At 39.7% G+C, this 26,694-nt stretch overlaps 4 protein-coding genes across 5 annotated transcripts; 1 reads left to right on the forward strand and 3 right to left on the reverse strand.

The window, feature by feature from the left end:
• Window positions 1–3,132: 3,132 nt before the first annotated feature.
• sec31b (SEC31 homolog B, COPII coat complex component) lies at window positions 3,133–16,093 on the reverse strand. 2 transcript variants are annotated; one of them, XM_061027709.1, is made up of 26 exons: window positions 15,955–16,093; window positions 15,091–15,315; window positions 14,225–14,420; window positions 14,007–14,102; window positions 13,282–13,422; window positions 12,227–12,369; window positions 12,021–12,120; window positions 11,761–11,922; window positions 11,175–11,327; window positions 10,838–11,068; window positions 10,680–10,754; window positions 9,146–9,238; window positions 8,936–9,047; window positions 8,662–8,840; window positions 8,435–8,561; window positions 8,185–8,330; window positions 7,651–7,824; window positions 7,422–7,574; window positions 7,114–7,303; window positions 6,648–7,031; window positions 6,436–6,474; window positions 5,750–5,808; window positions 5,226–5,351; window positions 5,017–5,136; window positions 4,848–4,919; window positions 3,133–4,569 (listed from the first exon to the last, which is right to left on the reverse strand). In XM_061027709.1, the coding sequence occupies exons 2-26, from the start codon at window positions 15,291–15,293 to the stop codon at window positions 4,390–4,392; spliced, it is 3,654 nt and encodes a 1,217-aa protein (XP_060883692.1). In that variant the 5' UTR covers window positions 15,294–15,315; window positions 15,955–16,093; the 3' UTR covers window positions 3,133–4,389. The 2 variants fall into 2 exon arrangements, with proteins under 2 accessions (XP_060883692.1, XP_060883693.1); XM_061027710.1 differs by lacking the exon at window positions 6,436–6,474.
• A 289-nt stretch (window positions 16,094–16,382) lies between these two features.
• ndufb8 (NADH:ubiquinone oxidoreductase subunit B8) lies at window positions 16,383–20,469 on the reverse strand. Its single transcript, XM_061027725.1, has 5 exons — window positions 20,324–20,469; window positions 19,982–20,108; window positions 19,422–19,521; window positions 17,485–17,640; window positions 16,383–16,526 (listed from the first exon to the last, which is right to left on the reverse strand). Exons 1-5 carry the CDS (start codon window positions 20,454–20,456, stop codon window positions 16,434–16,436), a joined length of 609 nt encoding a protein of 202 aa, XP_060883708.1. The 5' UTR covers window positions 20,457–20,469; the 3' UTR covers window positions 16,383–16,433.
• Window positions 20,470–20,844: 375 nt separating this feature from the next.
• gpx9 (glutathione peroxidase 9) lies at window positions 20,845–22,505 on the reverse strand. Its single transcript, XM_061027726.1, has 5 exons — window positions 22,342–22,505; window positions 22,132–22,225; window positions 21,431–21,561; window positions 21,183–21,313; window positions 20,845–21,111 (listed from the first exon to the last, which is right to left on the reverse strand). The coding sequence occupies exons 1-5, from the start codon at window positions 22,471–22,473 to the stop codon at window positions 21,054–21,056; spliced, it is 546 nt and encodes a 181-aa protein (XP_060883709.1). The 5' UTR covers window positions 22,474–22,505; the 3' UTR covers window positions 20,845–21,053.
• Window positions 22,506–23,576: 1,071 nt separating this feature from the next.
• On the forward strand, window positions 23,577–26,441 carry fbxl15 (F-box and leucine-rich repeat protein 15). The gene is made up of 5 exons (XM_061027722.1): window positions 23,577–23,732; window positions 24,024–24,183; window positions 24,299–24,801; window positions 24,911–25,137; window positions 25,301–26,441. Exons 1-4 carry the CDS (start codon window positions 23,707–23,709, stop codon window positions 25,098–25,100), a joined length of 879 nt encoding a protein of 292 aa, XP_060883705.1. The 5' UTR covers window positions 23,577–23,706; the 3' UTR covers window positions 25,101–25,137; window positions 25,301–26,441.
• Window positions 26,442–26,694: the final 253 nt, after the last annotated feature.

Below are 26,694 nucleotides of genomic sequence, written 5' to 3' on the forward strand. Positions count from 1 at the left end.
ACAACAATAAATTAAAGGAAAAAAATCAAAAAGCATGTTGAATTCCAGTGATTGAAATACTCAGCTAAATGGACTTCAAATCAAATTAAACCGTTATATTACAGGTGAATCACAATTGTTAATTCAATTCAATTATTAGTTATTATTATCCATCCATCCATTATCTATACCTCTTTTCCTGTTCAGGGTCACAGGGTCTCGGAGTCGATCCCAGCTGTCAGGGGTTTTCCCCGCCTCCCACCCAGTAACAGCTGGTTATTGTTAATATTGACGCGTTAATGTGAGACTATTTCCAGCTTTAATATGAGGTGTTTGGGCGTTTCCTTTTAGCAAACTGAGACAAAGGAAGTCATGTTATAAAAACAACATGGTATTAATCCAGGAGATTTTAAAATACCAAGAAAATCAATCAAGACAATTACTTGAAAGCACCACAAGTTTAGTGGATCACCTTATATTTTGCATTTTAAAATGACCTTTAAAACAAACAAAAGCTGTCCAACACATGTAGTTGAACAAAAATGACAGTTTAGTCCAATGAATGAACTTTCCACCACTGCAACATTTCCATCCACATCACGTTACAATACTAAGAAAACTCTTAAAAACACTTGAAATCGAGTCACGATTGCATGAAAAACCTATATGCATCGCTCCACGGCATTTAGTGGACAGTTGTAGTTCGTAAAGGAATGTGAGAATTTGTGTGCAACACATGCGGTCATTAACTAAAGTCTGCTTCCTCATCAATACAAAAAAAGGACCACTGAAAAAAAAATGCAGATTTTGACAATTAACATAAAAATGCTGCTAATGCTTCCCTTTGTTGAGTTCAATGTTTTAAATACTGTGGGTATTTTGATTCTAGTATCTTTGTGTGATATCTATATTTGTAGGCGAAAAAAAAATCTTTGTAGTACTTTTAAAGGTACTCGAGTAAAGGACCTGAATATTTCTCTCACAGCTGTTTTCTGTTGGAACAGAAATGTCGTCAGGTGATTTCCTGCTCCCTGGATTGGTTTCCCTTCTGTGGTGAAGAAGGGCTCAACTCGTCCACTGTGCTGCTGATAGAACATTACAGGCTGCAGTTGTTTGCTCCCGCCTGCAGCAGAGGAGGAGAGCTCTCTGAAAATGTGTCAAATGGTTTACACAGGCCACAGAGGAATGTAGAACCGGTGTGCTGACGACGGACAAAGTTTTTATAACATCAGGCTTCTTCAGTTCAGAGAGGGCATGCTGCATGTGTGCATGTTACTATCTGCTTAGAATCACATTTTTATGGAGTCAAGTGTTCCAATATAATTCAATTAATCAATTAGCTGACTTAAGTCATTCTGATAGAAAAAAACTTTAAAAGGGGGAGTTTTTTTTATATTGTTTATGTCTCTAAAATGAAATCATGTTTTATCTGTTAATAAAGTCTAAGTATTTTTGCCTTCATTTCAAATGAATCTTTAAAAAGTTCTTGCACTTGCAGATCCAGAAGATAAATATTATCTGAGTTATGTCTCATGATTGTTTGACATTTATTGATGCATAATATGCTGCAGCTATCAAATTACTATTAAAGTTAAGAGGCCTATATTCTTTAATATGCTGCGTATATTGTCCATAATTGATTTATTCAGTGTTTTTCTTCTGTTGTTATTTAAAATGTGCAATTTCATTACAAGCTATGTTTCAGATATAAAATGAGAAGAATGGGCTAATAGAGAATAGAAGAGGAAGAAGAACAAGAGGACACTTAAATAAAGAGGGAGTGCAGAAGCAGACATTTTGAATACTCGTATATGCCACACTTCGGTAAATGTAGGACGGCACAGTTCTGTCTTACTGCCTGAAACCTGAGTCACCTGCTGAAGTATCTGAAGATCAGCGTGACTCAGGTTGTTGCTGTGGTGTGATGTGTTGAAGACACATTCTAAAAGACATCACCCCAGAACGACTGACCGAGGTTACTGCAGTTCAAAACGACCCCAAAAAAACACATGCGTACGCTGCTCACAGCGTCTGACCCCAAAACGACCAATCAGCAGCGAGGTCCTGACTTATGATCCTTATAGACCAATGGATGACAAGCGCGTGAACCACCTGTGCCAGCTTGTCAACCGCCGTTTCGTACACTTATGAAAATTGTATGTAGCCTCGTAAATGACATCAATGATTTATATAAACAACTAAACTAAAATGATGTCATTGAATGCGGACTGTGATGCGTTCACGTGATTTCCTTTGAAATAGGAAAATAGAGCAGCAGCTTAAAGTAAAGTTTTCCTGTGTGACCAGTTGTATCAGGTATTTTTTTTTTTTAACAGAGAGACCTCTACTGGCCAAGAAGAGAATTACAAACAAACTTTTATATCTTTGCTCTCAAAACGTAAGTGAAATAAATAATTTAAAGAAAATGCTTTTATGATAAAAGTTGAAATACACTATTTCATTATGCTTCAAATTAAGTGTAGTCATGTACATATCAAATATGAAGTTTCTACAGCTGCCAAGTGAAGGTTTGTGTTGCATTCAGTGGATTAGCTGATTATTTTTGTTTGTACACTTAAGATTTAGCAGTTTTCAGAAGAAAATGATCAAATACAAAAAATAAATACACACAGTCTGAAATGAAATCGTGAGAGATTTGGATAATTACATTAGATTAAATGCTAAACCTACTTCCAGTTTCTAAAGATAACCCCATTTTTTGTCTGTAAACCGTATCTGTGTGCTTAACTCATAAATCAACACCAATGCTTTGTAGTTAAAAATGTGAATAACTCCAAGAATGAAGAAACCAAATTGGCATGGCTGTTTATCTTTGATTTGTGATTTTTAGCTGGATCCTTCAACCACCAAGTTTTGTCCCTGTAGGTAGGCATAAATAGGTGGTTTACTATCTAATAATTCACAGCTTTTACATTTAAAAACACAAAAACTGACCATAAAGGTTGTTCCCCTTCAAAAAATAAGCAATGTTCAACTAAGAGAGAACTACGTCGTTCTTGTTGATGACTAACAATAATCTGTAAAGCATTCAAAAAGTTTCAGTGTACCAAAAAAAAAAACACCACTGATTTAAAAGCCAGTACGAAATGGGTATCAAATGTGACATTCAAGAGGCAATTAATCGAGTCTCAAAACCTTTGAAGGGAAATTTTATTTGAAAAAAGTTTCTGCAATGAGTAAAGTAAGCAACATGGATTGTATAAATATCTGTGCAACCAAAAAAAGAGCACACGGAGGAGGCACTTTACTGCCTTCTGCTGCTGCCATGATACACCAAACTAACCAGCTTTATGTCCAGCTACAAACTTCAGAATATATCATGTTTGTAAATGTGTCATTTCATTAAGGTTTGTGAGAATGTATGGTCTATTCTAAAACAAATACAACTTAAAAAGAAGGTAATTCAGTGTTAGCAAAAGGAGAAAAAGTAGCCTGGGTAGATGATTTAAAGCAAATTAAACACGGAGGGTCAATCATTTGCCGTCCAACAACTTAATGTTTTGTTTATGAGCTGCCATGTTATTTCAGCAGTCAGCGGATCAGTGCTAATCGGGCTAAATTAACAAAAAAAACAGAAAAACGATAATAAGCAGCTATTTGACAATCACTGTGTGGGTTTCTCCTGCAGTGCTTTGGCCCAGAACCCTTCATGGCACAATAACCTGGACACCATCTGTTACAGCAGGCGAAGAAAACAATCAGTATTAACGGTTTAAGAGTTTGGAAATGCTCTTGATGCTTGTTGTAAATGGATGATACAAAAAAAATCTGAATGAGAGAAAGCAGTCTCTCTCTCTCTCAAACAAACTGAACCGACAGGATGAGTAATAACAAGTGCAACCTAGATTGTATTCTGGTTTCCAGCCCTGAACTGGATGTAGGAGCTGAGAGTGCCAGATGTTTTGTTAAAGCAGCTGGAGCACTGCATGTATTCAAACACATACTTGATCCACTTCTGCTGAAGAAAGACAAAAAAAAAAAAAAAAAAAAAAAAAGGATGCACGTGTGGAGCGTCTTTTGGACTATGAAACAGCACCTACTCGTACAAACACTGCCTCGATTCAAACTTTGCACCACCTCTTCATATTTTACATCAACGGTTGAATTTACAGAGAATCACTACTTTCAGAATACATTCATCTTTTTTTGTTTTGTTGTAAAATTACCACAGCAACATCAACGATTCCTTACAAAAACAAAATCCCCCTCAGCTGAATCCTCCAGGAAGGAAAATGTATGGAGTGATGACGACCACAATCAGCAATATCATCAGTAATTATTCTCGTTATCAAAGCACATCATCAGGTCAAAAAAAAGAAATAAATACATATATAACAATATGATAACACTGAAGTCTGCTTTGGGGGGGTTTGAGGGGGGGGGGGGGGGTTAGACACCCAACTTGTTGGCGATGGTTATGACCACTTTGAGGATGGGCATGAAGGCAGAGATCTCGCTGAAGTTGCTGCTGCTGACCACCTGAGTGTGGACCTCAAGACCACGCTGGTAGTTCTGACTCGCCACACAGCGGCTGATTTCATGGAGCCCGTTCAGGATGTTGTGAGAGAGCTGAGAGATACAGAGGGGGAACATTACTATCTGACGCGTCACGTTGAGCTTATTACGTGTCAAAAATGTGTTTAAAGAGTTGAGCAAAACTAGGGTCAACTTGCACTCTTGGTGTTACTGGAAACAAGAAGTTAATTTATTTAAAAATAAAATAAAAAAAAAGGTCTCAATAGTTATTTTCCGATATTCCACTTTTAACATTTATTTTTTCTATATGTGCTTTAAATAATTATCTGGGTACATTTGAATCACTTTGTGTGCCTGTGTTTATTTCTTACCGTCTGCTCTCTGAGCTTGTCATACAGGTATCCCAAACGTTTGCCTGCATCTTCTAGTTTCCTCTTTGTTTGCTGAAAGGAAACATTTTGGTGGTTATTTAGCATCCAATAAAAACCCATATTCTCCTTCCATCATGTCAATGGATGTCACACATATAGTGAGACTTACTGGGTCTCTTGCAGCGAGCTGGCAGCGCTGCACCAGGCTGTCAAATGTAGATTTGAGGACCATGTGCTCAGCTGGGATTTCTTTCTGCTCCACCCTCTCTGCTGGCAACTGCTGGAGGAGCTGAGGACGAACAAGGAAACACATACAAGGTTGTTGACATGTTTGCCTTGTTGTGCGATGCTGTTGAGAACTCTTCAGAACACACCAACCTGCACGCTGGGCTCCTGGGGGGCTCCAGGGGGAACTTGGGTGTGATCGTGAGCCTGAGGAGCCTCCATGGGGAATCCCATCACAGGAGCAGTGATGGGGGCTGGTGGAGTGTAGTTTTCAGGGACCTGAACACACACGATAATAGTGAGACACAAAACACAAGCTGAAATGTGCTCAGAATTTTAGATTGGACACTTTGTTAAAGTTTTACTAAACAGCTTAGCTGGTAGTTAGCCAACTGCTATCTTAGTCTTATCAGCTTTATGCTGTTGATGCCAGCATGTGTGCTAACAGCATCTGTCCTCTGCTGCACAAGATCACGTTAATGAAAACAATCACTATTCCATACAAAGGTTTGTGACACAATTTGCACAAAAAATTGCTTTGGTTTCTTCTATAACACTGATCGGATAAACTGCAAAGTTTCAGGATCATAAAAAAGGAAAAACGTTTGAGAAAACACATTTAAAGCGCGACATTTTCATTTACACGCAGTTTCGACTGCGATAGAAAGCAGAGTTACCTTCTTCTTCCTCGGTCCACCTCGCACCGCTGGTGGGTCATTCCAGCCCTCTTGAGGTCCTACATTTAGAGAAAAAAAAAGGGGGGAAGGGAATTAGAAAGACTCTTATCTGCTTTTCTTCCTGTAGTCACACTTGACACACTCAGAATTCTTTGAGCCAAGGTTAGAATACTTCTTAAAAATGCTCAATTTAAGAACAAGTCATTAAGCCAGGGGTTTCAGCAGTTTTAGCAAATATGATAAAAAGCACAAACAGGCTGCTCATAGTTTCTCAACACCAACAAGGAGGGAAAATGACAAGCATCTCATACATTGCTTTTTGAGCTCAAACATGTACTGTATGTATCAATTGAGAATGTTGAAATAGCTCAACTTGAGTCTTAATTTTCACTTTAAATGTACAATTTGATTGAATCCTGGATAATGTGGTTAAAAGCTAAAATACTTGTAAATAAATCAGCTCCAAAGTCAATACATTTCCCTCAAGCGTACAAGCAAAACACCACCAGAAATGCACCGAGTTACCAGAAAAATATGGCATCCCTGCACAGAGGAACGCCATGAGATCTGGCTTAATGTAGAGATACTGTATAGAATTGTAAATTATGAAACGTGTGTTTTTTTCTGGTAACTCAAGCCTATATTAGAATGCACTCATATTCCATATCCAACCCTGACCATGTCACCTTGGAGGTCACACTGGGAATTCAGCCAGGGAAAGAAGCCTGCAAGTCAAATGAGGTTGACAGCTGAGTACCATTCAAATAATCATTAGCAAACTCTTATGAATGGATATGTTTCTATTTTATTTTTTTTAATCACAAAAACATGTGGAAAGCAAATGGAATGACTGTGATTGAGAACTTTTTAGCAACAAGTAGTGTAACATGACATTTACCTATAGGGGGAGGGGCAACCGGCTTTACGGCAGGAGCACCGGGCCCTCCCTGTGGATACCCAGATCCGAGAGGGTTATAGTAACCAGATGCCGTAGGCGGTGCAGGCCCCTGGTTGTGGTGGGTTGCTGAATACATGGGGACCGGAGCTCCGGGTTGTGAGGTGGGTGACATGGGGCCTGATGGTAAAGAGGTAGACGGCATGAAGCTTGTTGGTGGCACCCCTGGGCTTGGCATGGGGGGCAGGCCTCCAGTGGCGGATGATGAAGGAGGGAGTGGAGGTCCTGATAGGCTGGCAGCCGGCATTGAAGGACCTGGAGGAGGGAAGGCTGAAGGTCCACCAACGGGCATCTGCTGGGGCTGGAATGGCTGATTAGGCAGGAAACCTGGGGAAAGATAAAAGACCATTAAGTCAGATAAAACCAGTTTGAATGTAAAAAAGCATTGACTAGCAGTCAAGTGTCAGACCTGGAGCAGGAGCTGGATGCTGGGGGTAGGGAGGCCTCATGGCAGGGCGGTTGGTGCTGGGTGGCAGGACATGAGAAGAAGGCGGGAGGCGGGGCCCAGTGCTGGCTGGAGCAGCTTGTGGAGTAAAAACTGACGGCATCGGAGGCTGTGGTTGGGCCGCCTGAGAGGGAGCGGGTGGCTGGTACTGACTCTAAGATTGTAAAAAAAAAAAAAAAAATAACAATGTTTTAATGGAAACCTAAAACATCTTTGATTAAATAACAAAGATTATCTTGTAAAATATATGATACAATGCTTTTGACTTGTACCATGACTTGTGCTTTCGGTGCAGCGGTCTGTGCAGCAGGGGCGGGCTTGGCTGCGGACATACCGACTCTGTTCAAAGAGTTTGGAGGCTGCTGTCCACCGGCGGCCTCTCCCTGAGCGTTGAACAGTCTGTCTCTCAGCATCATGATCCCAGGCTGAGAAGACACATTCGTCAAAACACACATTGAGTAATAAATTAAAAAAACAAAAAAAACTAGGAAAGCTTCTTACTTGGTCTGAGTTCTCAGGCAGGTAGGTCATGGCTGTGGCTAGACTGCCCTCTGCAGCCAGAATGCCGGCGTAGCACGTTAGCTTCTCAGCGAGGACGGGGCTCTGGACTGCCACCTCACTGTTCCTGAGGCGCTCTATGGACTTACGCAGCATCATTACTTTTTCAACCAGGTCCTGTAAAAAAACAAAGACGGAAAGAGTTTCTTGAACACTCTTATTTACAATTTACATGCAGCAAATACAAGTTGTAAGTTGCAACTTCTTCTAACAGAGCAATTCTCAATTCATCCCAAAGAAATGTTTGGTATTTACTTCAGATATCTTTAAAAAGTACCATGAAATTAATATTATTTTTGCCTATGTAACTATTCTACTATCCTTTTTCATTAGTTTCTAATGTGGTAGCCAAAAAAACAAGACCCCTTTTGTATTTTGAAACACGTTTTGCTAATATTCATGATCAGTGCAATAGTCTTCTTCGAACCATACTAACTTGTGCCAAACTATGACCAAAATCTGACAAAGATGTATTACCTCTAGACCAAGAGGAGAGGAGCTGTCTTTATGTGAGGCCCAGCACTCCACCAGTTTCTCAATGTTCCCAGAGCAGATGTAACACAGACAGGCCTGCAGGCAGCGCTTCTCCGAGCCCTCGTGCTCCAATCGGCCTCCCAGGGTATCTGAAGAGAGGGGGAAACTTTTACTAACTGTACTGATTGACACGTCAAAGTGTCCTCTTAAAAGTGAGGCAAGTTGCAGCGTAAAATACTTGCATGCAACTTACCGCACAAACGTGCAAAATCCTCGGGGTGAGCGTAGGTCAGCAGGGCAGCGAGAGCCTCCTTCCAATTGTCCAACTCGCAGCTTTGCACGATGTCTCTCCAGTTCTGGGTCACCACTGATGATATGAGCTAAAATTGGGGACAAAGTAAAAGAACATACAGCTGAAATATTTTCCCCCTTCTTGTTTTTTTTTCCAACTATGGCACATCAAACCAACTATACCCTTACCATTGAAATGCTATTTGTTTGCTTGCTTAGGTATTTTTGCTGCGTTTTCTTGAGCAGCTCCTCTCCCCCGCTGATTGACAGCAGGATGGCTTCAGCGTAACGACCGTCATTCAAACACAGATCCACAGCTCCCTCGAAGTTTCCAACCAGCAGCGCCTGGCTTATCAAACCATCCGTGTCTGCAAAGGCACAAAAACCTTAGCCCTTAATTTACTGTGCAATCATGAGACACAAACAGAGGTAACGTGTAAATCACATAATTTAGTGTGTGTACCACAGGTTATGGGAATCTGGAAGTTAGAGTTGTCCTTTGGGGTCTGACTGAAGAAGTCTGCTGGTGAAACAGATCCTGAGGTTCTTGCATCAGCAACTGCTTCATCGGACCTCTGGGAAGAAACAACATACAGTAATTAAACAAAGGTTTAAAACTTGGCAAAGCAAATTTGAAAAAAAAGAAGATTTGAAGAACATTTTGTGTGCTGACCTCAGTGGAGAGCCGCTGCATCTTTTCCGCAAGATCTTTAGCATCTACTCCATGTCCATTGTGCTGAAAACTCTTCCCCAGGCATTTTGAGATCTGAAAAAAAAAAAGTTGACTTTAATTCTTTCAACTTTTCCTTTTTTTATTAAAAAAGGTTTAATTGGGACTTTATCGAGAGATAGGAAAGTGGATAGAGTCAGAAATCGAGGAGAGAGAGAGAGAAAGAGAGAGAGAGAGAGAGGGAAATGACATGCAAAAAGGAGCCACAGGTCTGATTTGAACCCAGGCCGCCCGCTTGGATGACTACAGCCTCCGAACATGGGGGAGCACTAACCACTAGGCTCCAGGCGCCCCCAAACTTTCTTTGAACCTCTACGAATCACAAAGGCCCTCATTGTCAATGAATAAATAGCACAAACAGAATGACACAAAGAATGGCAACAACGTGATTAAAAAGAGTTGCACAGCTCTAGTCACCTCTTAATATTTTTATTTTTTATTTATTTTACTTTAAATGCACTTGTCTATTGCATAGCAAATTACCAATATGTTTGCAGAAGTTGTCAGTCAATCAAGGAAAAAGGATTGAAAAAGGATGTGAAGGCTGCCATATGTGTGGTTATATGCATGTATGTAAGTTTATGTCTATCTAATATGAAGGAAAGGGTGTGTGTATACATGTATGGATATGGATGTGTAGTTGTTTGGTAAAATGACATGTTAGGATTTCATGAGAAAATGGACAAGTGTAACTGAAAAGCATCTCCTGAAGTTGTATGTTTTATCTGTGTACTAAATTAAAAAAAAGTGAAAAAAAAAAAAAAAAAAAGAGTTGCACAAAAAGCTTAGTAGTTTGCTTTCATAGTTTTAAACTAACCCATAATTACAAACGTGAGAAGTTATTATGTTTGGTGCAAATTTACATGTGAATGTAGCAGAGGGGCCACAAGTAGTTTATCCACAGTAAGTGTTTGCCTGTGGGAGTTTGAGCATGAACCAGTTACTAAAACATGTTTGAGTGACTTTGAGACTGATTTAATGAAGGAGGAATAAATGGAACCTTTTGCCAACTAAGGCTTTATGAAGAAAGAAAAAGGAAACAGTGCCTGTCAAATCTCACAGTAGGAAGTGCCGAACAGACTTTTTCATGTTAAATGCAATGATGCGTGGATTAACTGTTTCCTGTAGTGAATCTGAGAGCAGAGTGATAAATGGACTCTAGGGGTTTCAGAGTGGAGATAGAGGTGTGTAATGTCACCATAATCAAGAACAGATAAAAAAGTCTGGCTCAGTGATTTGTTTTCTGCTGAGTAACAAGAATATAATTTTGTTTCTATAGAGGAATCCATTTTTTTTTTGTCTTAGCTTGTTGGCAAGTGTATTAACATGGAATTTGAATGAGTTTGTGATCCAACCAGTTACAAGATATTTGTATTCGGAGACTCTTTCAATGACATAAAAGAAGAGGATATCATTTATAGGAACAAGCTTATGCATGACTGATATCTGCTAGGGTTATAAGTTACAGACAGAATACCTTTTTCTCCAGTTCATCTTTGCTGAAACCCAGAAGTCTGAGGAATTTAATGCGGGCTTCATCTTCAAAGTTCACCTTTAAAAAGAGAAGATGAATAAGCTCAAAGTATGACAAACCACACTGACAGATAGACTCATGTGATTTTCCTAATATCCCACCAGAAGGAACTTCCAAATGTCCTGCTCAGCATCTGACTTGGCATTCTGAATCTTGGCCTGGCAGTAGTTGTTGAAGGAGCCCGACTGCAGCGCCGTCTGCAGCTCCCTGGAGCGCTGGAGGAACTCTGTCTCCGTGGTAACCTGGCTCACAAACACTTGTCTGGGGACGGGCTGAGGGCTCTGCACCGGAGCCAGCTTGGGATTCTCAAAGGTTATCAATTTTCCTCCAAACTGATGAATAAAGAAAACAAACAGATCTATCATACTAAAAAAGACCATGCAAGTTTCAATAAACTTTTTTTTAATTCCCCGTCTTAAGTTTCAATGTCTCACTCACAGCAAAGGAAGCCCCCACTGGTCTGCGCACCCACTTAGGAGGCTTCTTCAGAGGAGGGACTATAGTTTCCTGCATTGTAGGCTGAGGAACCTGCAGGGGAGGAAGCACCTGCCCTGTACCAAAGGGATCCATGGTATCAAACGAGGAGGATATCTGTGAAATAAAAGGTTTAAAGTTAATAAAAAGCACAACATATTAAAAGGTAGAACTGACAGTCGTTCTACAATATGTTGATGGTCGACTGAAGAAGACTTTTACATTTGTTTAACTAAATTGTGATGGACATTTTTAGCCATTTGTAACAATTTTAAACCAAACAATTCATTTCAGGGTTTAAATAAATATCAGCAGGTATGTTAAGTAAATTAGATCATTCATGCTTAGCGAAATCAGCTCTAAAATTTCAGGCAGTCATTTCACTTTCATTCATATTAAATGTTGTATTCTGTTAAATGTGTCCATGACAATGCAGCTGTTCATAAGCCGACATTAATCACTTCCCTCTAGCACCATCTTGTGGTCAAACACTGCAGCTCTGAACACACTTCTAGATTAAAACACATTATCCCTTCAGAACAGCCTCTACCTTATCAGCTGTGCTTTGCTGCTCAGTCTTTAAGCTCCCCCCCATCACTGAGTAGACGGTGATTCTCCCGTCAAAGGATGCGGCTGAGAGCAGGGCTGGATTCCTCGGACACCACTGGACGTCAAAACACCACTGGTTTGTTGTTGGAAGCTCATAAATGACCTACAATGAAATAAATGACATGAAAACACACTTAAGTAAAGAACAAAAAAAGCAAGGAAATTCAGGAAGAAAAAAGAAGCATATTTTTTGATAAATACCTCTCCAGTGTTTGGGTTCCAGCAGAGGATCCTGTTGTCTTTAGCACTACTCAACAGGAGCTCAGGGTCAGCTTGGCTCCAGGATATGGACAGAATTCCCCTGTAATAAAACACCAACAGCAGAAGATTGATAGGTAGAACTCTAGAAGATGGTTTAAAAAAACAAAACAGAAATGGGTGTTAAGCTCAAACTTTTAAAACCTCACCTTGTGTGGTTTTCAAAGACTTTAAGGGGAGATGTGGCAAATCGGAGGTCCCACATCTGGATGACTGGCAGTCGATCATCTTCAGAGGCCAACACCAACTGAGTGGCGACTTCAGGGTGCCAGAGCATTCCTGAGCAGTGCATCTGAAATCAAATAATCAAAAAGACTTTGAAAATATTGAAACACAACCGTTATGGTCTGACCTGAAAGGGGTGGTAGGTTTATAAAGATACTCTGAATTTTGCCTTACCCTCAAAAGGTTCCTATAAACTAAGTAACTGTTTGAAAAATTCTACTTTAAGAACCTTGCCGTAACAGAAACAGAGAGAGGATAATGAAAACTGAGGTCTAGTGTGTTCCAGTTCAGATACCTTCAGCTGGGGGGCTGAATGGTTTAGGTTGTTATACTAGTTGCTACAACCATCCAGTAGGCTTTGCAACTTTGCAGACATTTGGTCAAAACCATGCAGAACAGAAGCTCTATAGCTGATACAGACTATGTTACTAAATTAGGCAAAGGACGCATGCATTCTTTATTCACTGTGTGGAAATCAGATGTTTTCACTAAAAAAGAAGATAATTGAGGACTCTAAATGTTCAATCTTTTAATTTTGAGTCTCAACATAAATGCTCTTTCAGGCGCTTGGTGCAGCTGCTCTGAAGGTTCATCAGACTGTACAGAAACTGCACAACAGCTACTCTATTTATATTTCTTATTACTGTTGGTGAAGATGTATTGCGTTAAACAGTGTGCGGACCTTGCTCTTTTTTCTGCAGTTTATTTTTTATTTTTTTGTCCTGCACCTGTTTGCAATTTGTTTGGATTTGCGCCCACTTGTCACAAAAGTGACATAAATGTTGGGTCAACCTAAAAATCCCTTGATGAATTTTACTTTTGGTAACATCCAACCAGTTTTCTGAGCTACTGTTTTGCTGAGAGGGCTCGTTGCTTACATGTGTACATGTTGCAGAATCCCAGCAGACAGGACTGCAAAGTACACAAAAAAGTAACCTTAGACTTGAAACCCCTGTGTTCTGTATTAAAGGTCACCAACCCTGTTACTGTGGTCACTGATCTTGATGATTGGCTCGTTCTTTCTCAGGTCCCACACAACTGCTTTGCCGCTGGGATTGGCTGAGGCCAGGATGTGCTGGACCTGCCTGTTCCAGGACACGACACTGATGTCTTCAGCAGGCTGAAAGAGGAGACGAGGGCTGTTAATATCAAGACAAACCTGAACATGTGCATGATAAAATCAGGTTCCTGCTATGCAAACAATATCTCTACCAGGCCTGTGACATGCAAATAGTGATTGTGCCTATTCAAATGGCTCTGTTTAAAAAGCTGCTGACACTGACGCAGGATTCATTTTATTCAGTAAGGCAAAGAAAAGCATAAAGAAACCTTCTTGTAGCTTTCATTCTTGACTAATACATACATAAAACTACAATAGTAAAGACACAAGGTGCCTGTTTCGTTCTGAAGTTGGGTTGTTTTTTACTCAAACATTAGTTTGCAAGATACATCTCTAGGATGCGCTGGGATGCTTTTGGGTTTCAGTTCTTTCAACATCACCCCCTCACTCAGGTGACCCATCCGGGGTTGCTCCCAGCAGCAGCAATCAACAGGCTCGCCTTTCTTTATCCCAAAGCCGCCGGGTGACTTTAGTGATGGAATCACTTCAATCCGCTGGTCACGATGAAATCAAGAAGCCAACTCATCTCTCACAAGGGTTTTTGTGATATTTAAAAACCTAGGACCTCTCAATCTCACACTCACCTGTGTCTTTGCTCCTGGTGTCATTGGACTGCTGAAGTTGTTCAGATCCCAGATATATATCTCTGAATCATTTGCCCCTGATGCAAGAAGATTACTCTGGGATGGGGTGAAAATGAAGAATTCAGTATGAGTACTTCAGTAGCAGAGAAGCAGCAAAAGAGAAGTTCTATATAAACTGTCTCTCTTTGACAGAGCAGCCTGTGAGGGAGCACATTTACCTGAAAAGGGTTGAAGTCGAGGGCTTTAATGGGTCCCGTGTGCTTGTCGGACTGTCCCACAATTGCATCTGCTCCAGAATTCATTATGACCTCTGGGTTATATATGGTTAAAGTGCCATTTTCACTTCCACCAACCAGTCTTCCTCCAGTACCATCAGCTCCTGCGCCAAAATTCACCCATACAATACTGTGCAACCTGCGGAATATGAAAGCATGATTTTTTTTATTTGCAGTCATCTGTGAACTTCAACGGAGGCTATGTGTTCAGCTCTTTAACCATTCCCCCTTTTTTAGTACTACAAAAACTGGGCGTTCCAGTAAATAGAGCTGTTTACATATATCTGTGGCTGCTACTACATTTTAAATACAATTGTACACATTAAACCAAAATAAAGCAAAAATCAAAGTGTCTATGAAAGGACAAAGATGGGTCCGACTTCTCTATAAAGAATGATGCAGACAGGAATTATTAAGTTTAAGATTAAGATTTACTTTTATTGATCCCTACAAGGGGAAATTTCAGTTTTAGGCTGAAATATACACACACATGCACAAACAGGATCCTATGAACATGCACTAATGGAGAGATGTCAGGGTGACGGAGCGGCCCACAGCGAGCGCTCCTGAGCTGATGGTGGGGAGGGGGTTCGGTGCCTTGCTCAAGGGCACCTTCGGCAGTGCTCAGGAAGTGATCTGGCACCTCTCCAGCTACCAGACCAACTTCCAGATTTGGTCCGCACCGGGACTTGAGCCGGCGACCCTCCGGTTCCCAACCCAAGTCCCTACAGACTGAGCTACTGCCCCCCCCCAACTATGGGTTCAACTCCTGACAAGAAATTGTATCTTACGTGTGAATTGTGTTTTACCTGTTTGCGGTGGGTAATGATCCTCTGAGCTGCATCTCCAGAGAGGGGTCAGAGAAATCCACCTCGAATATCTCCAGGGCAGCAGTGGTGTTGAAAGAGGCATCGAGCTGCTGTGCTGACGTTCCTAACGCCAGGTGGATGGGATGGTGCCCTGCAGGACTCCACGCCTGGTGGGCAGTCCTCTGGATCTCCTTCAGCCTCATTTTCCTCCACAAGTTTCAAGTCCTGGACGAAACGAACCATCACAGAGTACATTTATGACCATGAAACAAGCTATTGATTAAATAAATACAAGTTATAAAGTACAAACTGGTTTTAACAATCACTGCTGCAACAGGGTGTCACCCTTACTGCTACGTGGACTCCGACTATTTCCTGAAGATACTGTCTAGCCTACTAAACAGATAACTTTCACCAGTATTAAAGCTTTTATTAAAACAACAAAACGTCACATGTAGTTACCTGTAATTGTCGGCATTTGAATATTCCCAAGCCACTCACTCAAGGCAAAGAAAATATCATCAAATATCCAGTAGCCTAAAGCTAACGCTGGCATATCGTAACTACAGCTTCAACAAGCATGTTTCACAAACTTGGCGTAAATGACTATTCAATTCAATTACTTTATCATCAGTGCAGCACTTTAATGTTTGGGGAGATGTCACACATGCTTAAATGTACGTGTAAATGAACTAGTAAAGCGGAAAGACAGCCGAGCTCTTCCAGTAGATAACCGTAGCCAATGCTGCTATGCGCTAACAGCCACCACCCCTTGCTGCTATAATCAAGTAGAAATGAGGTTAATTGTGTATCAGGCACACTTAAAACCAGCAGAGAATAAAGAAATAAATGTTTTTAACTCACGGCAACTGTCAATTCCACAGCCTGACTGTCTGCATCCACAAAAACCTGAAGAGCCAGCTACTTATCATCCGAGCTAGCAGCTTAGCCAGATTCCGACCAAAGTGCTTTGCCGTGTTGTCACTAAGCTACGGAAGCCGACATGGACATTTCTCATTTAGCGGTGGCCTAAGGTAACCTCGCTTTCAAAGTTAACCCAAGAAAAATACTAACTTGTATGTAAAAAAAAAAAAAAAATTACATTTAGAATAAAAGATGTGATGTTTTTAAAATGTACATTGAAACATTTTATATCCTTATTTTTTTTAAATAAACAAACAATATTAAACAATTGTATAATGACATTAAAGACATTCTATTCAAATACTGCAGGGTGAAATAAGTGTCCACACAGAGCAAGAGCAACACTGAGATCTGTAAGTGTTAACATTTTTTATTCTTGACAGAAATATATATACACAAGTAGAATCAGAAGTAAGTCATTAAATAACATAATTTTTGACTTCTTCTGGTTGTTTTTCAGGATCTCCTCCTCTCTCCAGGTACAAGTCGTTGTAGGGATACTGTTTCGGTGCCTGGAAGAAAGAAAAAACAGTTCGCTATAAGGTGCATGTTATTTAAATGAAACAAAAATAAAAAGCATTTCATCTGCAGGCCACAGATCACCTTCAAAATGTGACAATTACATGAATCAAGATCACCATGAGCGTTAATGTTACATTTTACTCCTTTCTATCAAAACATTCCTGTGTGGGCTGCTTATGATGCATTTACATGATTTAAAGGATTTGAGTGAAATTGAGGGGTTGCAGAAGTGACAGTCAGGGCTGCAACAGAGATGTCATTGCCCTTGCATATTCACATAAGCAAGTCAGTGGTGGATTTATTTTGTACTCTGCTTTGTGTCTTCAGGGCTGTTACTTAAGAGCAACCTATAAAGTGAAAACAATTGATTATAACTGAAACAATTTTACAATTAGGTTGTTAGCTTGTAGTTGTCTCTGACAGCTGCCCTTGGTATATGTCACAAAGTAAGTTGACACAGGTTACCATTAAGGTTTCATAGGGATACATCGAAAAAGGCTTCTTTAGTTGAATTGAATCATAAACTCAATATTGTTTTCAAATATTCTTTTTTACACTGAATTAAGTTCCTTGTTCTTATATATTTTATAGATACGTCCATCTAGCTTTGTAATCCTCAAGTCTGAGCAGAGCTTTGCAATACTGAGTTCAATTTGTTGATTAAACAGCTAATAGTCTTTAACACTCAAATGTTTTCATTTTATTGGGTATTCAGCCCAAACTTTCCATGCATATGTCAAAATACCCCAGTGATGTTATGGTTCATTATCCAATATGTAACAACAGAAGTCTACTTAAGAACAAAATCAAATAATTTACTAAACATGAGTATCAAGCTTTTTCCACAAATCCTAACCCTTTATTAACTTTTAATAATTAAGTAATTTCTAATCTCCTGGAAATATAATGTAGCACACAAAAATCATCCTAGCACGGGTCTGTACTTACAACAGCTTGGTAAGCTGGAAATACCTCCCCAAGGTAGAACATGAGCAGTATAAAGCCGAGGGAACCAAACAGTTGTTTGCACATCGCGGACCAGGACAAAAGGGTGGGAGAAGTATCCACACGGTTCCTGATGAACATGTCGAAGTCCCAGTGCATCTAAAAAAATAGACAAAGAATCATCACTGATTATTTGTTACAGACAAACTCATCCAGTGATAACTAGCTAGGCTAAATGAAGAATAATGTATTTTCTTATTATTCTAATTGTATTATTAAAGCAAGAAATTCTGTTGATATTGAACTACTCGAGTGTCTGGATACCTCGCATGCACAATCTTCATTGTTTGTACAATATTGTGTAGATGTTGTGTCTCTTTATACACTACACTAATACACTATAAAATACACAGACAATTGTTACAAAGAATTAGATATTTTTGTCCTGTATACATGTATTTTTATTCATAACTGTAACCAAGATATTTACTGATTAGGGCACTAATTACAAATTAATGTAGAAATTGATTTGACTTTACTTGGGCCTTTTTAACAGTTTTATAAACACATTAGACCCTAATAAAGTTGATCTTCATACTACAAGTGTTGCTGGAGTATTTTGACCTCTTCTAAGTCTTTCACTCTTCATGCACCTTGGTAGTTGGTGAAGTTGTACTAGACAATCCTCTGCTTCTAAAATAAGCAGTTTGTCAGCACTGTTTTCCAAGAATCATCAGAATAGACTCACTTGGAAATGGCTAACTGATATGCAATATAGACAAAGGTTCAAATCCAGCCTGTGGCTCCTTTCCCGCATGTCATTCCCCACTCTCTCTCTCTCCCTGAGTTCCAGCTCTATCCACTGTCCTATCTCTCCATTAAAAGGCACAAAAAGCCCAAAAATAAATCTTTAAAAAAATAATAATAATAATTTCATACATGGATAATCAGAGACGTTTGAAGTTTGAAACACATCTGGATTACCAAAAAGAGTGCAACAAAAACTTAAAAAAACAAAAAATAAACAAAACACAAAACAGCTCCATAAAGCATGTTTACAGGCCTGCAAACCACTGTTATTTTTTGCCTGACAATATATCAGCATACAAATGGCCAACACATTTGAAAGCACATGCACGCTTTTATTACCAGCAGGCTGGACTATTGTAACGCTCTCCTTTCCGATCTTCCTAAAAACACAACAAATCGGCTTCAGCTACTACAAAACTCTGTAGCACGAGTACTGACAAAGACCAGAAGGAGAGCACACATCACACCTGTTTTAAAATCTTTTTCGTGTTGATTTTAAAATTATTTTATTAGTTTATAAAGCATTACATGGCCTTGCACCAGACTACCTATCAGATATGATTGTAGTTTATGAACCAGTACGGCCCCTCAGATCCTCCACTTCCTCTCTCTTAGTTGTTCCACAGAGCAGGACAGAAAACCTTTGGCGATGCTGCTTTCAGCTGTTACGCTCCGAGACTGTGGAACAACCTTCCTGAGGGTCTGAGAGGAGCCCAGAATATCGAGATTTTTTTAAACGCAGTCTTTAAAACTCATTTATTCAGTCTGGCTTTTATATAGTGTTTTATATCAATTCAAATCTTAACATTACTGTATTGTGTTTTTTATCCTACTACAATTTTAAATATTTTCCTCTTATGTATTTATTTTAATATCTTGTTGCTTTTAAGTGTCATATTTTATTTTTATACATATTTTTTAAATTCTTATTGGTGTGCATTAGTCTCTCAATGATTTTAAAAACTACTTTTTGTCAACAACTTTTCTGTACTCTTGTTAAGCACTTTGAACTGCAATTTAATTTGTCTGAAAGGTGCTGTATAAATGAAGTTTGACTGATTGATTGATGACTCATAATCACAACATTTTCCTAATTTCAACAGCAGGAAATAAAGACATCGGTCACTTACCGGCTCTCCCCAGTTCCTCCTCAGGTCAGGGTGGTCCCACTGGTACCAGGGGTCTCTCTCATGCTGAGATCTGTCTGGGAGCTTTGGATAATCACCAAAGCTACAAACATATAATAGAATAGAATTACTTTATTGATCCCAAACTGGGAAATTGTGGCGTTACAGCAGCAGGTTATCCAACACACAATATGAGTAAAAAACACAATGTTAGCAATCTAAACATAATATAATATTAACTACAAAATAAATAAGTACTAAAAAATATCAGAACTAAGAATGTGAATATATACAACCAGGATTTAACTAAGCATTACTAGTCTTAAATAGGAAGATTAAATATGAAAGATTAAATGTAAATGTGCAAAAACAGAGTTGTAAATGGACAGTGTTGACATAAGTTAAAGTGCATGAGTGTAGACATATTATAAGCAGAAACTATAAAGATGGCAGCTTGTTAATTATATTAGTAATCAATGCAATGAGTAATTAATGATTCACTCTGTGGTGGACTATATAGAGTTACTTATCTACACCCTCAGAGAATATAGAATACAGCTTACCCCTCGCCTTTGTCGGGATATGGTTCATAGTCTTCAACCTTCATGTTGTACTTCTTTGCAGCTGCAGCTCTCTCCTCGGGGGTCGTCGGAAAAGGACCCAGTATGGTATCCTTTGAAGGACCAGAGGCTGAAACATCAAGTCACATGTTCATAAAACCAAGTCAAACTTTTAGAGCCCAAACGGTAAACAGAAGAAGAAGGAAAAGGCAATGCTAGTAACGTAGGCTAGCGTTAGCATGTCAAGGTTATGTCCGATCGACTCTTTTAAACTTTAAACTCAAACGCGTTTGTTAAACGACATTAAACGGACACTTCAACCAAAACGGTTCAGGGGCAGCTTACCTGCTCTAGTACCCGACAAAAGGACTGCAATGCCAGAACCTTTCCCTTTACGAAGGGCTAAGGCCCAACGTCGGAAGCCTACACCAGCCATGTTTACTGGCTGCCGCTGTCTGACGGACTGAGAAGTACGCATGCGCAAGTACGGAAGTAAAGGTCGGCGTAAGGACCAATCCCAATCTTTGTAATATAGCAAGGTAATAATAAGTAATAAGTAAGGTCTTTTACCTGCTTTTTGTAATGTTAAAAGACAAAGAGTAAGGTATTTTACCTGCTTTTTGTAAAGTGTCTCGAGATAACACTATGTTATGAGTTGACACTATACAAATAAAAATTGATTGATTGATTTGATTGATCCCATGTTGCACATTATTTCGGGTTAAAAAATGAAATAATATACCCCTGCTGCGTAACCCAAATCAACATGTTCATAGAGTAGTAAAAAAAAAAGAAGTGACGACAAAATAACGACAAATTATGGAAGACTTAATTTGTTTATTTTTTATTGATATACTCATTGTTGAACATTTCTTTAAGGCGTATATCATCACATTGTGAGACAGTCTGATAATAAAATAAAAACTCCTCCAGTGGCTGAAGGGAACTGGTTCTCATGGTGAATGCACTAAAGCCTTGAGGCCTGTTCCTCTTCCCATCAGATCCAGCTCAGGTGCATAAGGGCATTTACTGGGGGATCGTCACTCTGCCACCGGTTAAAATTGAAGATAATCCATCAGACAAGACCTGCTATGTCCTTCTCCACTATCTCAACAGGGCAATGAAGTTCATATCTGCAATAAATGGAAAGCATTATAAAGATTATGATAGTTTTCATACAGGAGATCTCTGAACTGAAATGTACCTTTTGAAGGGCCTGCCATCTGCAGTGATTAAGAACTTCTCAAAATTCCACCGAATGTCATTGACTTTGATTGGAGACCAGTAGAATTTCTTTATATCTCCGATCACAGGGTTCACAAACGGGAGGGATTCCTGAGGCAAATGGGAAACGAACGACACAAGGAACAGGTGCAGCATAAATACACGATATAGGATAAAGTTTCATCCGTTACTTTACGTATCCCAATGTAGTAAACACATAGATCATACCTTTAGATATGTGAAAAGAGGCTCTTCGTTTAGTCCATTCACCTCAACTTTGCCAAAGACAGGAAACTTTGGCACAAATCCTCCTCCGGGTCTCACATACTTAAGGATATTGAGGGTTTCATGATTGACCTCTGAAAAATAAGTTGTGACTTAAATGTTTGAAACACAGTAGCTTATACCTAATACTTATTTGTGAAGGTCATTTAAAAAAAATGGTAGAGGAAGTATTAAAACTCCTGAAATAAGTTCACAAACAAGCAGAATATTAATGTAAAAGTTACTCCAATTAAAGTACGAGTCATCCTTTGTGAAAGATGGGCCTCAATCCACAGTGTTTCAATTTGTCATAGAAAAATTGAAAGCTGTCCTTCAATCTTCACAGTTGTTTTGAATTTCACAAGACTTCAATTTTTAAATGCAAGTCAGAATCTTAGAAATGAAATGAATGTAGTTGTCAATTAAAAAAAGGTGATAAAAAAAAATGCAATGTCGACAGTGACAGGTATAATTTTATGAAGAGAAACGAGACTGCAGTGAGGGACGAGATGTTTCATCTGGCAAACTATATCTCAAAGATAAGAAGAGTATAATGTATAATAAAACGGTTCTTCACACAGTACTAGTGCATAATACACAATACACAGTTACAGGTACAGAGTACAGGAATAATTCATCACATTTTAAAGCTGCAGTGTACCTACCGGGTGACTGAAGGCCGAATTGGTTGCAAGTGAATCCCAAGACAGTGAAGTTGAGTTGGCCAAACATTTCCATCAGTGCATTCAGTCGGTGGTACTGAAGGTAACAGGACACAATTATCAAACAACTCTCAATAAAACCGCTGCCCTACTTATATGTTATGAGATAAATCGATCTGACTGTAATCAATCAGTGCTCTTGCAGATTATTACCTCCTCTATAGTTGACCCTCAGAAGGTGGCAACATTGATGATGAGCAGCACCTTCCCCTTGTAGCTACAGAGCGGAACCGGCCGTCCATCCAGGGTCTCAGCAGAGAAATCATAGATTGATTTATTCGCCATGCTTGTACTCTGGCTTGTATATGGGATTGTAGTCAGTCAAGAGTGAGTATTCACTCGGCTATCCTGTTGGCTCATCCCATTCACTGAATCATAACTCATGGGTCAGCAATTGTTCAGCATGACTGACTTCATTGTTCTCCTGGGCAGAGGTGAGCTGGCAGGATGCTCATTTGTTCGACGTATGTATCCCATGGAAACAGGCTGCTATTATGGGAACAGGTTGATGTCATTGGGAAATCAAAACTCAAAATAAACACACTGTTTACAGGTCTGCAGCTGCACCACAGAATTTGGCTGCATGCTTGTCTCTATAGAAATGAGAATATCAGAATAGAAGACATCTGAAACGCTTTATTTGTGCGATAGTCTAAAATCATTGTGTATAGGCCTATTTACACATATCAATCTGTAAAATACTCTTTCCCCAAACAGGACTGAAATGTTTATTTATTATTACATGTTGAATAAAGCCTTTTGCCATATCTTTTACTAGTTTATTTACTTTACAGTTCACACACTACTAACTTTCTAAAAAAAAGAGTTAAAAAAAACCCCAACAAGAATCTACGAAATGCTGCTTAATGTATCATTATTCCAGTATAAGAGGTCTTTACAAAAATTCAAACAGTTTTTCTATTATCATATAATCAAGTAGGACATGTAAATTGCCTTTAACCTAATCACTGACGTAAACTCGGAAAAATAGCAGTGTTGCGTTCATCGCTACAAGAACACCCGGATGTCCATGATAATATTGGAGATTAAATCATTTTAAACGTGTCATCACGAGACATCTTTGATTACCAAAAAAAGTACAACCATGTGAAAGAATATGAATGTATAAAAAAAAACATGGCGATGTATAGTTATTTAGATAAACAAGTAGGCCTACAGTGGCGCAGATGTTGACATTTTGCTTAAAAACAAAAACAAAAAAGGGGAACTGAATGCATTTTTTTTAGCAGTCTGCCTATACATTTTCCGTCAGATTAATAATTGGCTTTTTTTTAATATTCATTGGGAGCCATATATTTATGTAATGACATATTTATACCGTTAGTTCATGTTTTATTATGATATCAATCTAGCTTCTCCCGACTGTACCTGAAGGCAGCATTAGGTTTGGGTTACACCTCAAGTGCTTGCAAGATGCTACAGGAGAATACGTTATGTTGGCATATATGTGAAAAACAACGCGTCTTTCAAATCTGTGTGTAACATCGATGACTCAGAATGGAAGAAGAAGCTACGATAGCGACGTAAGTGCCTTTTAAAATGTTGTTTTGTCTTTGAAATGCACTAGATAAGGTGGCTGTGGCAGGCTAGCTACTCAGCTAAGCTCGCCAGTAAAAACAACCTGAGATGCCTCGCCGGGTTGCAGTTGCTCTTATTATTTATTTATGGCAGACCAACTTGTTTAATGAAACATATCGTAGCTTGAATATAGTGCTAATGTAATATAACTCGCAGTATACCTGGATTTACAAGCGTTTCAACATGCAATTGATTGCATTCAGTATCAAAGTACAACAAGCTGTACATTCTTTCAGGTGTGATCTGTTGGACTTGCCCTGGGAGGATGTGCTTGTTCCACATATTTTGTGCTATCTGCCATTGCAACACCTCGTCAGCCTGCAGAGGGTGAGCAAGCAGTTTCACAGCCTCATCCAGTTGTATCTGGCAAACTGCAGGACTTTTGATCTGTCCCCGGTAAGTCCTTAAGACTCACACTTTAAAGCCTGTTATTGCACATTGTTAGGTTTTTGTTGAGGACAGCATAAGCTCTTGCGAAAGTGTTTTGCTTGATCGGTTGTGCCATTCACAGATTGGACCGTCCATTCCCAAGGAAGCCTTTTGCGCCATGCTAAAGGACAATAAAGTCCTCCACGGCCTGTCCCTGCAGAACTGCTCCGACTGGGTGACGGACAAGGAGCTGCTGCCGGTGATCGGCCAGAACCAGCATCTGCAGAGAGTGGACATGAGCGGGTGTGCTTGGCTCACCCGGCACTCCCTGGTGGCCGTGTCCTTAAGCTGCATGCACCTGCAGCACCTGGGCCTGGCACACTGCGAGTGGGTGGACAGCCTGTCCCTGCGCAGCCTGGCCGACCACTGCGGGGGGCTCGAGTCGATCGACCTCACCGCCTGCCGCCAGCTCAAGGACGACGCCATCTGCTATCTGGCCAAGAAGTGTCTGAAGTTGAGGTCTCTGTCGTTGGCGGTCAACGCGAACATCACTGACGAGTCAGTGGAGGAGGTGGCCAAAAACTGCAGGAGCCTGGAGCAGCTGGACCTGACGGGCTGCCTGCGGGTCAGGAACCAGTCCATCAGGTACATGATGTCTTATTTTCAAGTGTGACCCAGCTAACTTTGTGCCTTCCATGCCCAAACTTTCACTTGTGCAACCGTCCGTAAGACCCTCTTCATGCTGTGCTCACAGGACTCTTGCAGAGTACTGCCCCAAGCTGCAGTCCCTGAAGGTGAACCACTGTCACAACGTGACCGAGTCGAGCCTGGATCCTCTGCGGAAGCGAAATGTAGTCATAGATGTTGAGCCGCCTTTACAGAGGGCTCTGGTGCTTCTTCAGGATGTGCTGGGGTTTGCTCCTTTTATCAATCTCCAGATATAACAAGAGGGCCGTCTACCTGTCCAACTAGAGCTCACAGGTGGGAAAAGTAAACGTGTGAGACTCTGACATTTGTGTAGCCAAAATTGTGTGTCATATAATCAACAACAATGAATTTGTTATTGTTTTTTTTTTTTTGCAGCCCATAATGCCAGTGACAGCCCATCAGTAGTAATCAAAGCTTTTCTCATCTTTTGTTTCAGGTTTCTTTATCAGAGCGGTCACCCTCAGCTGCACCACAAAGAGTTATGAGTTGTTCTTAAAAAAATGTCTCAAGATAATCCAACAAGATGGGATGTCGTGCACTGAAAGTCTGCGTGTCAAAAATAAAGAAAACGCTCACTTGAATGCGCTGATACAGATGCATATTTAAGAACTGAAATCAAGTCTACTTGAAGAAAGCCATGAACTTTTAACAAACCGCTGCCACGTGTCCAAAAGATGACACTGCTTTTATTTCTTTTCTTTTTTTTGTAAATCTCACGTGTTGTAATAATGTGTCTTTGAAAAAGAGCAATGTGAAGTGATGTTTGTTATCAAACACAGTACATGATTCACTTTGTGTATATCATTTCTTTAAAAAAAAACAAAAAAACACACAACATATGTTTCATTTAGAAACATCAAAGTAATGTTTGAGTTTAATTAAACATTTCATTTTGCATGAATGTGATAGTTTAACGAGTCATTCTCTCCGAAATATCTTCCACTTTTTTCTGCTGCGGTCACATTAAAGTAAAGGTAAATGAAGTCTTGTTAACAGTGCTTATTGTTTCAGATAAAATATCACAGCTCCTCAGGATTATTCACTGACCTCACAGTCATATCTCAATACAAACTGTTGACCAGCTCTTTTTATTACAGTGGACGTTACATTTATTCTACCTTGCATGGCAAGTTGCCTCCAGAGATTTTAGGGGAAAATGTTTTGTGACGCAGGTGAAACTACCCTTTAATCCATAATGATCATAAATACATTACATGTACAGCCCAATGTTTGCTTGAAATGATTGAATTCATTATGACCGTTTTCCGTTAAAGCCTTTACTTTTCTTTTGTCAAATGTACCTGTGTTAAAATGCACTTACCAAGTAATACGGTGTATGAATTATATAAGAAACATAACGTTTTAAAATACAAAGATGGTTGTCACCCTCTCCTCTGTAAAAAAAAAAAAAGAAAAAGAAGAAAAGCTAGAGCCGATCCCATTGGGCGAGAGATGGGGTACACCCTTGACTGGTTGACAGTCAATCACAGGGCTGCATAAAAGTTGGTAAAAAAAAATTAAGTTTCCATTTGTGTCAAGATTTGTGTGGTATTAACATTGTTGATTTTATGCAAAAACATTTTTTTTTTTTTTGCATGAACTGGTAAGTGTATAGGTGGCAAGGTAAGTGTCCTTGCATGCTGTACTTTATTTCATTTTTTAAAGATTTTGGGGGGCTTTTTGCCGTTATTTGACAGGACAGTGGAAAATAGAGGAGAGAGAGAGAGAGAGGGTGGGGAATGACACTCGGGAAAGGGGCCACAGGTCAGACTCGAACCCGGACCCTCTGCTTGGAAGACTATAGCCTCCAAACATGGGGCGTGACCCAAC

Source organism: Labrus mixtus, chromosome 21 (assembly GCF_963584025.1).
Source record: "Labrus mixtus chromosome 21, fLabMix1.1, whole genome shotgun sequence".
Lineage (NCBI taxonomy): Eukaryota > Metazoa > Chordata > Actinopteri > Labriformes > Labridae > Labrus > Labrus mixtus.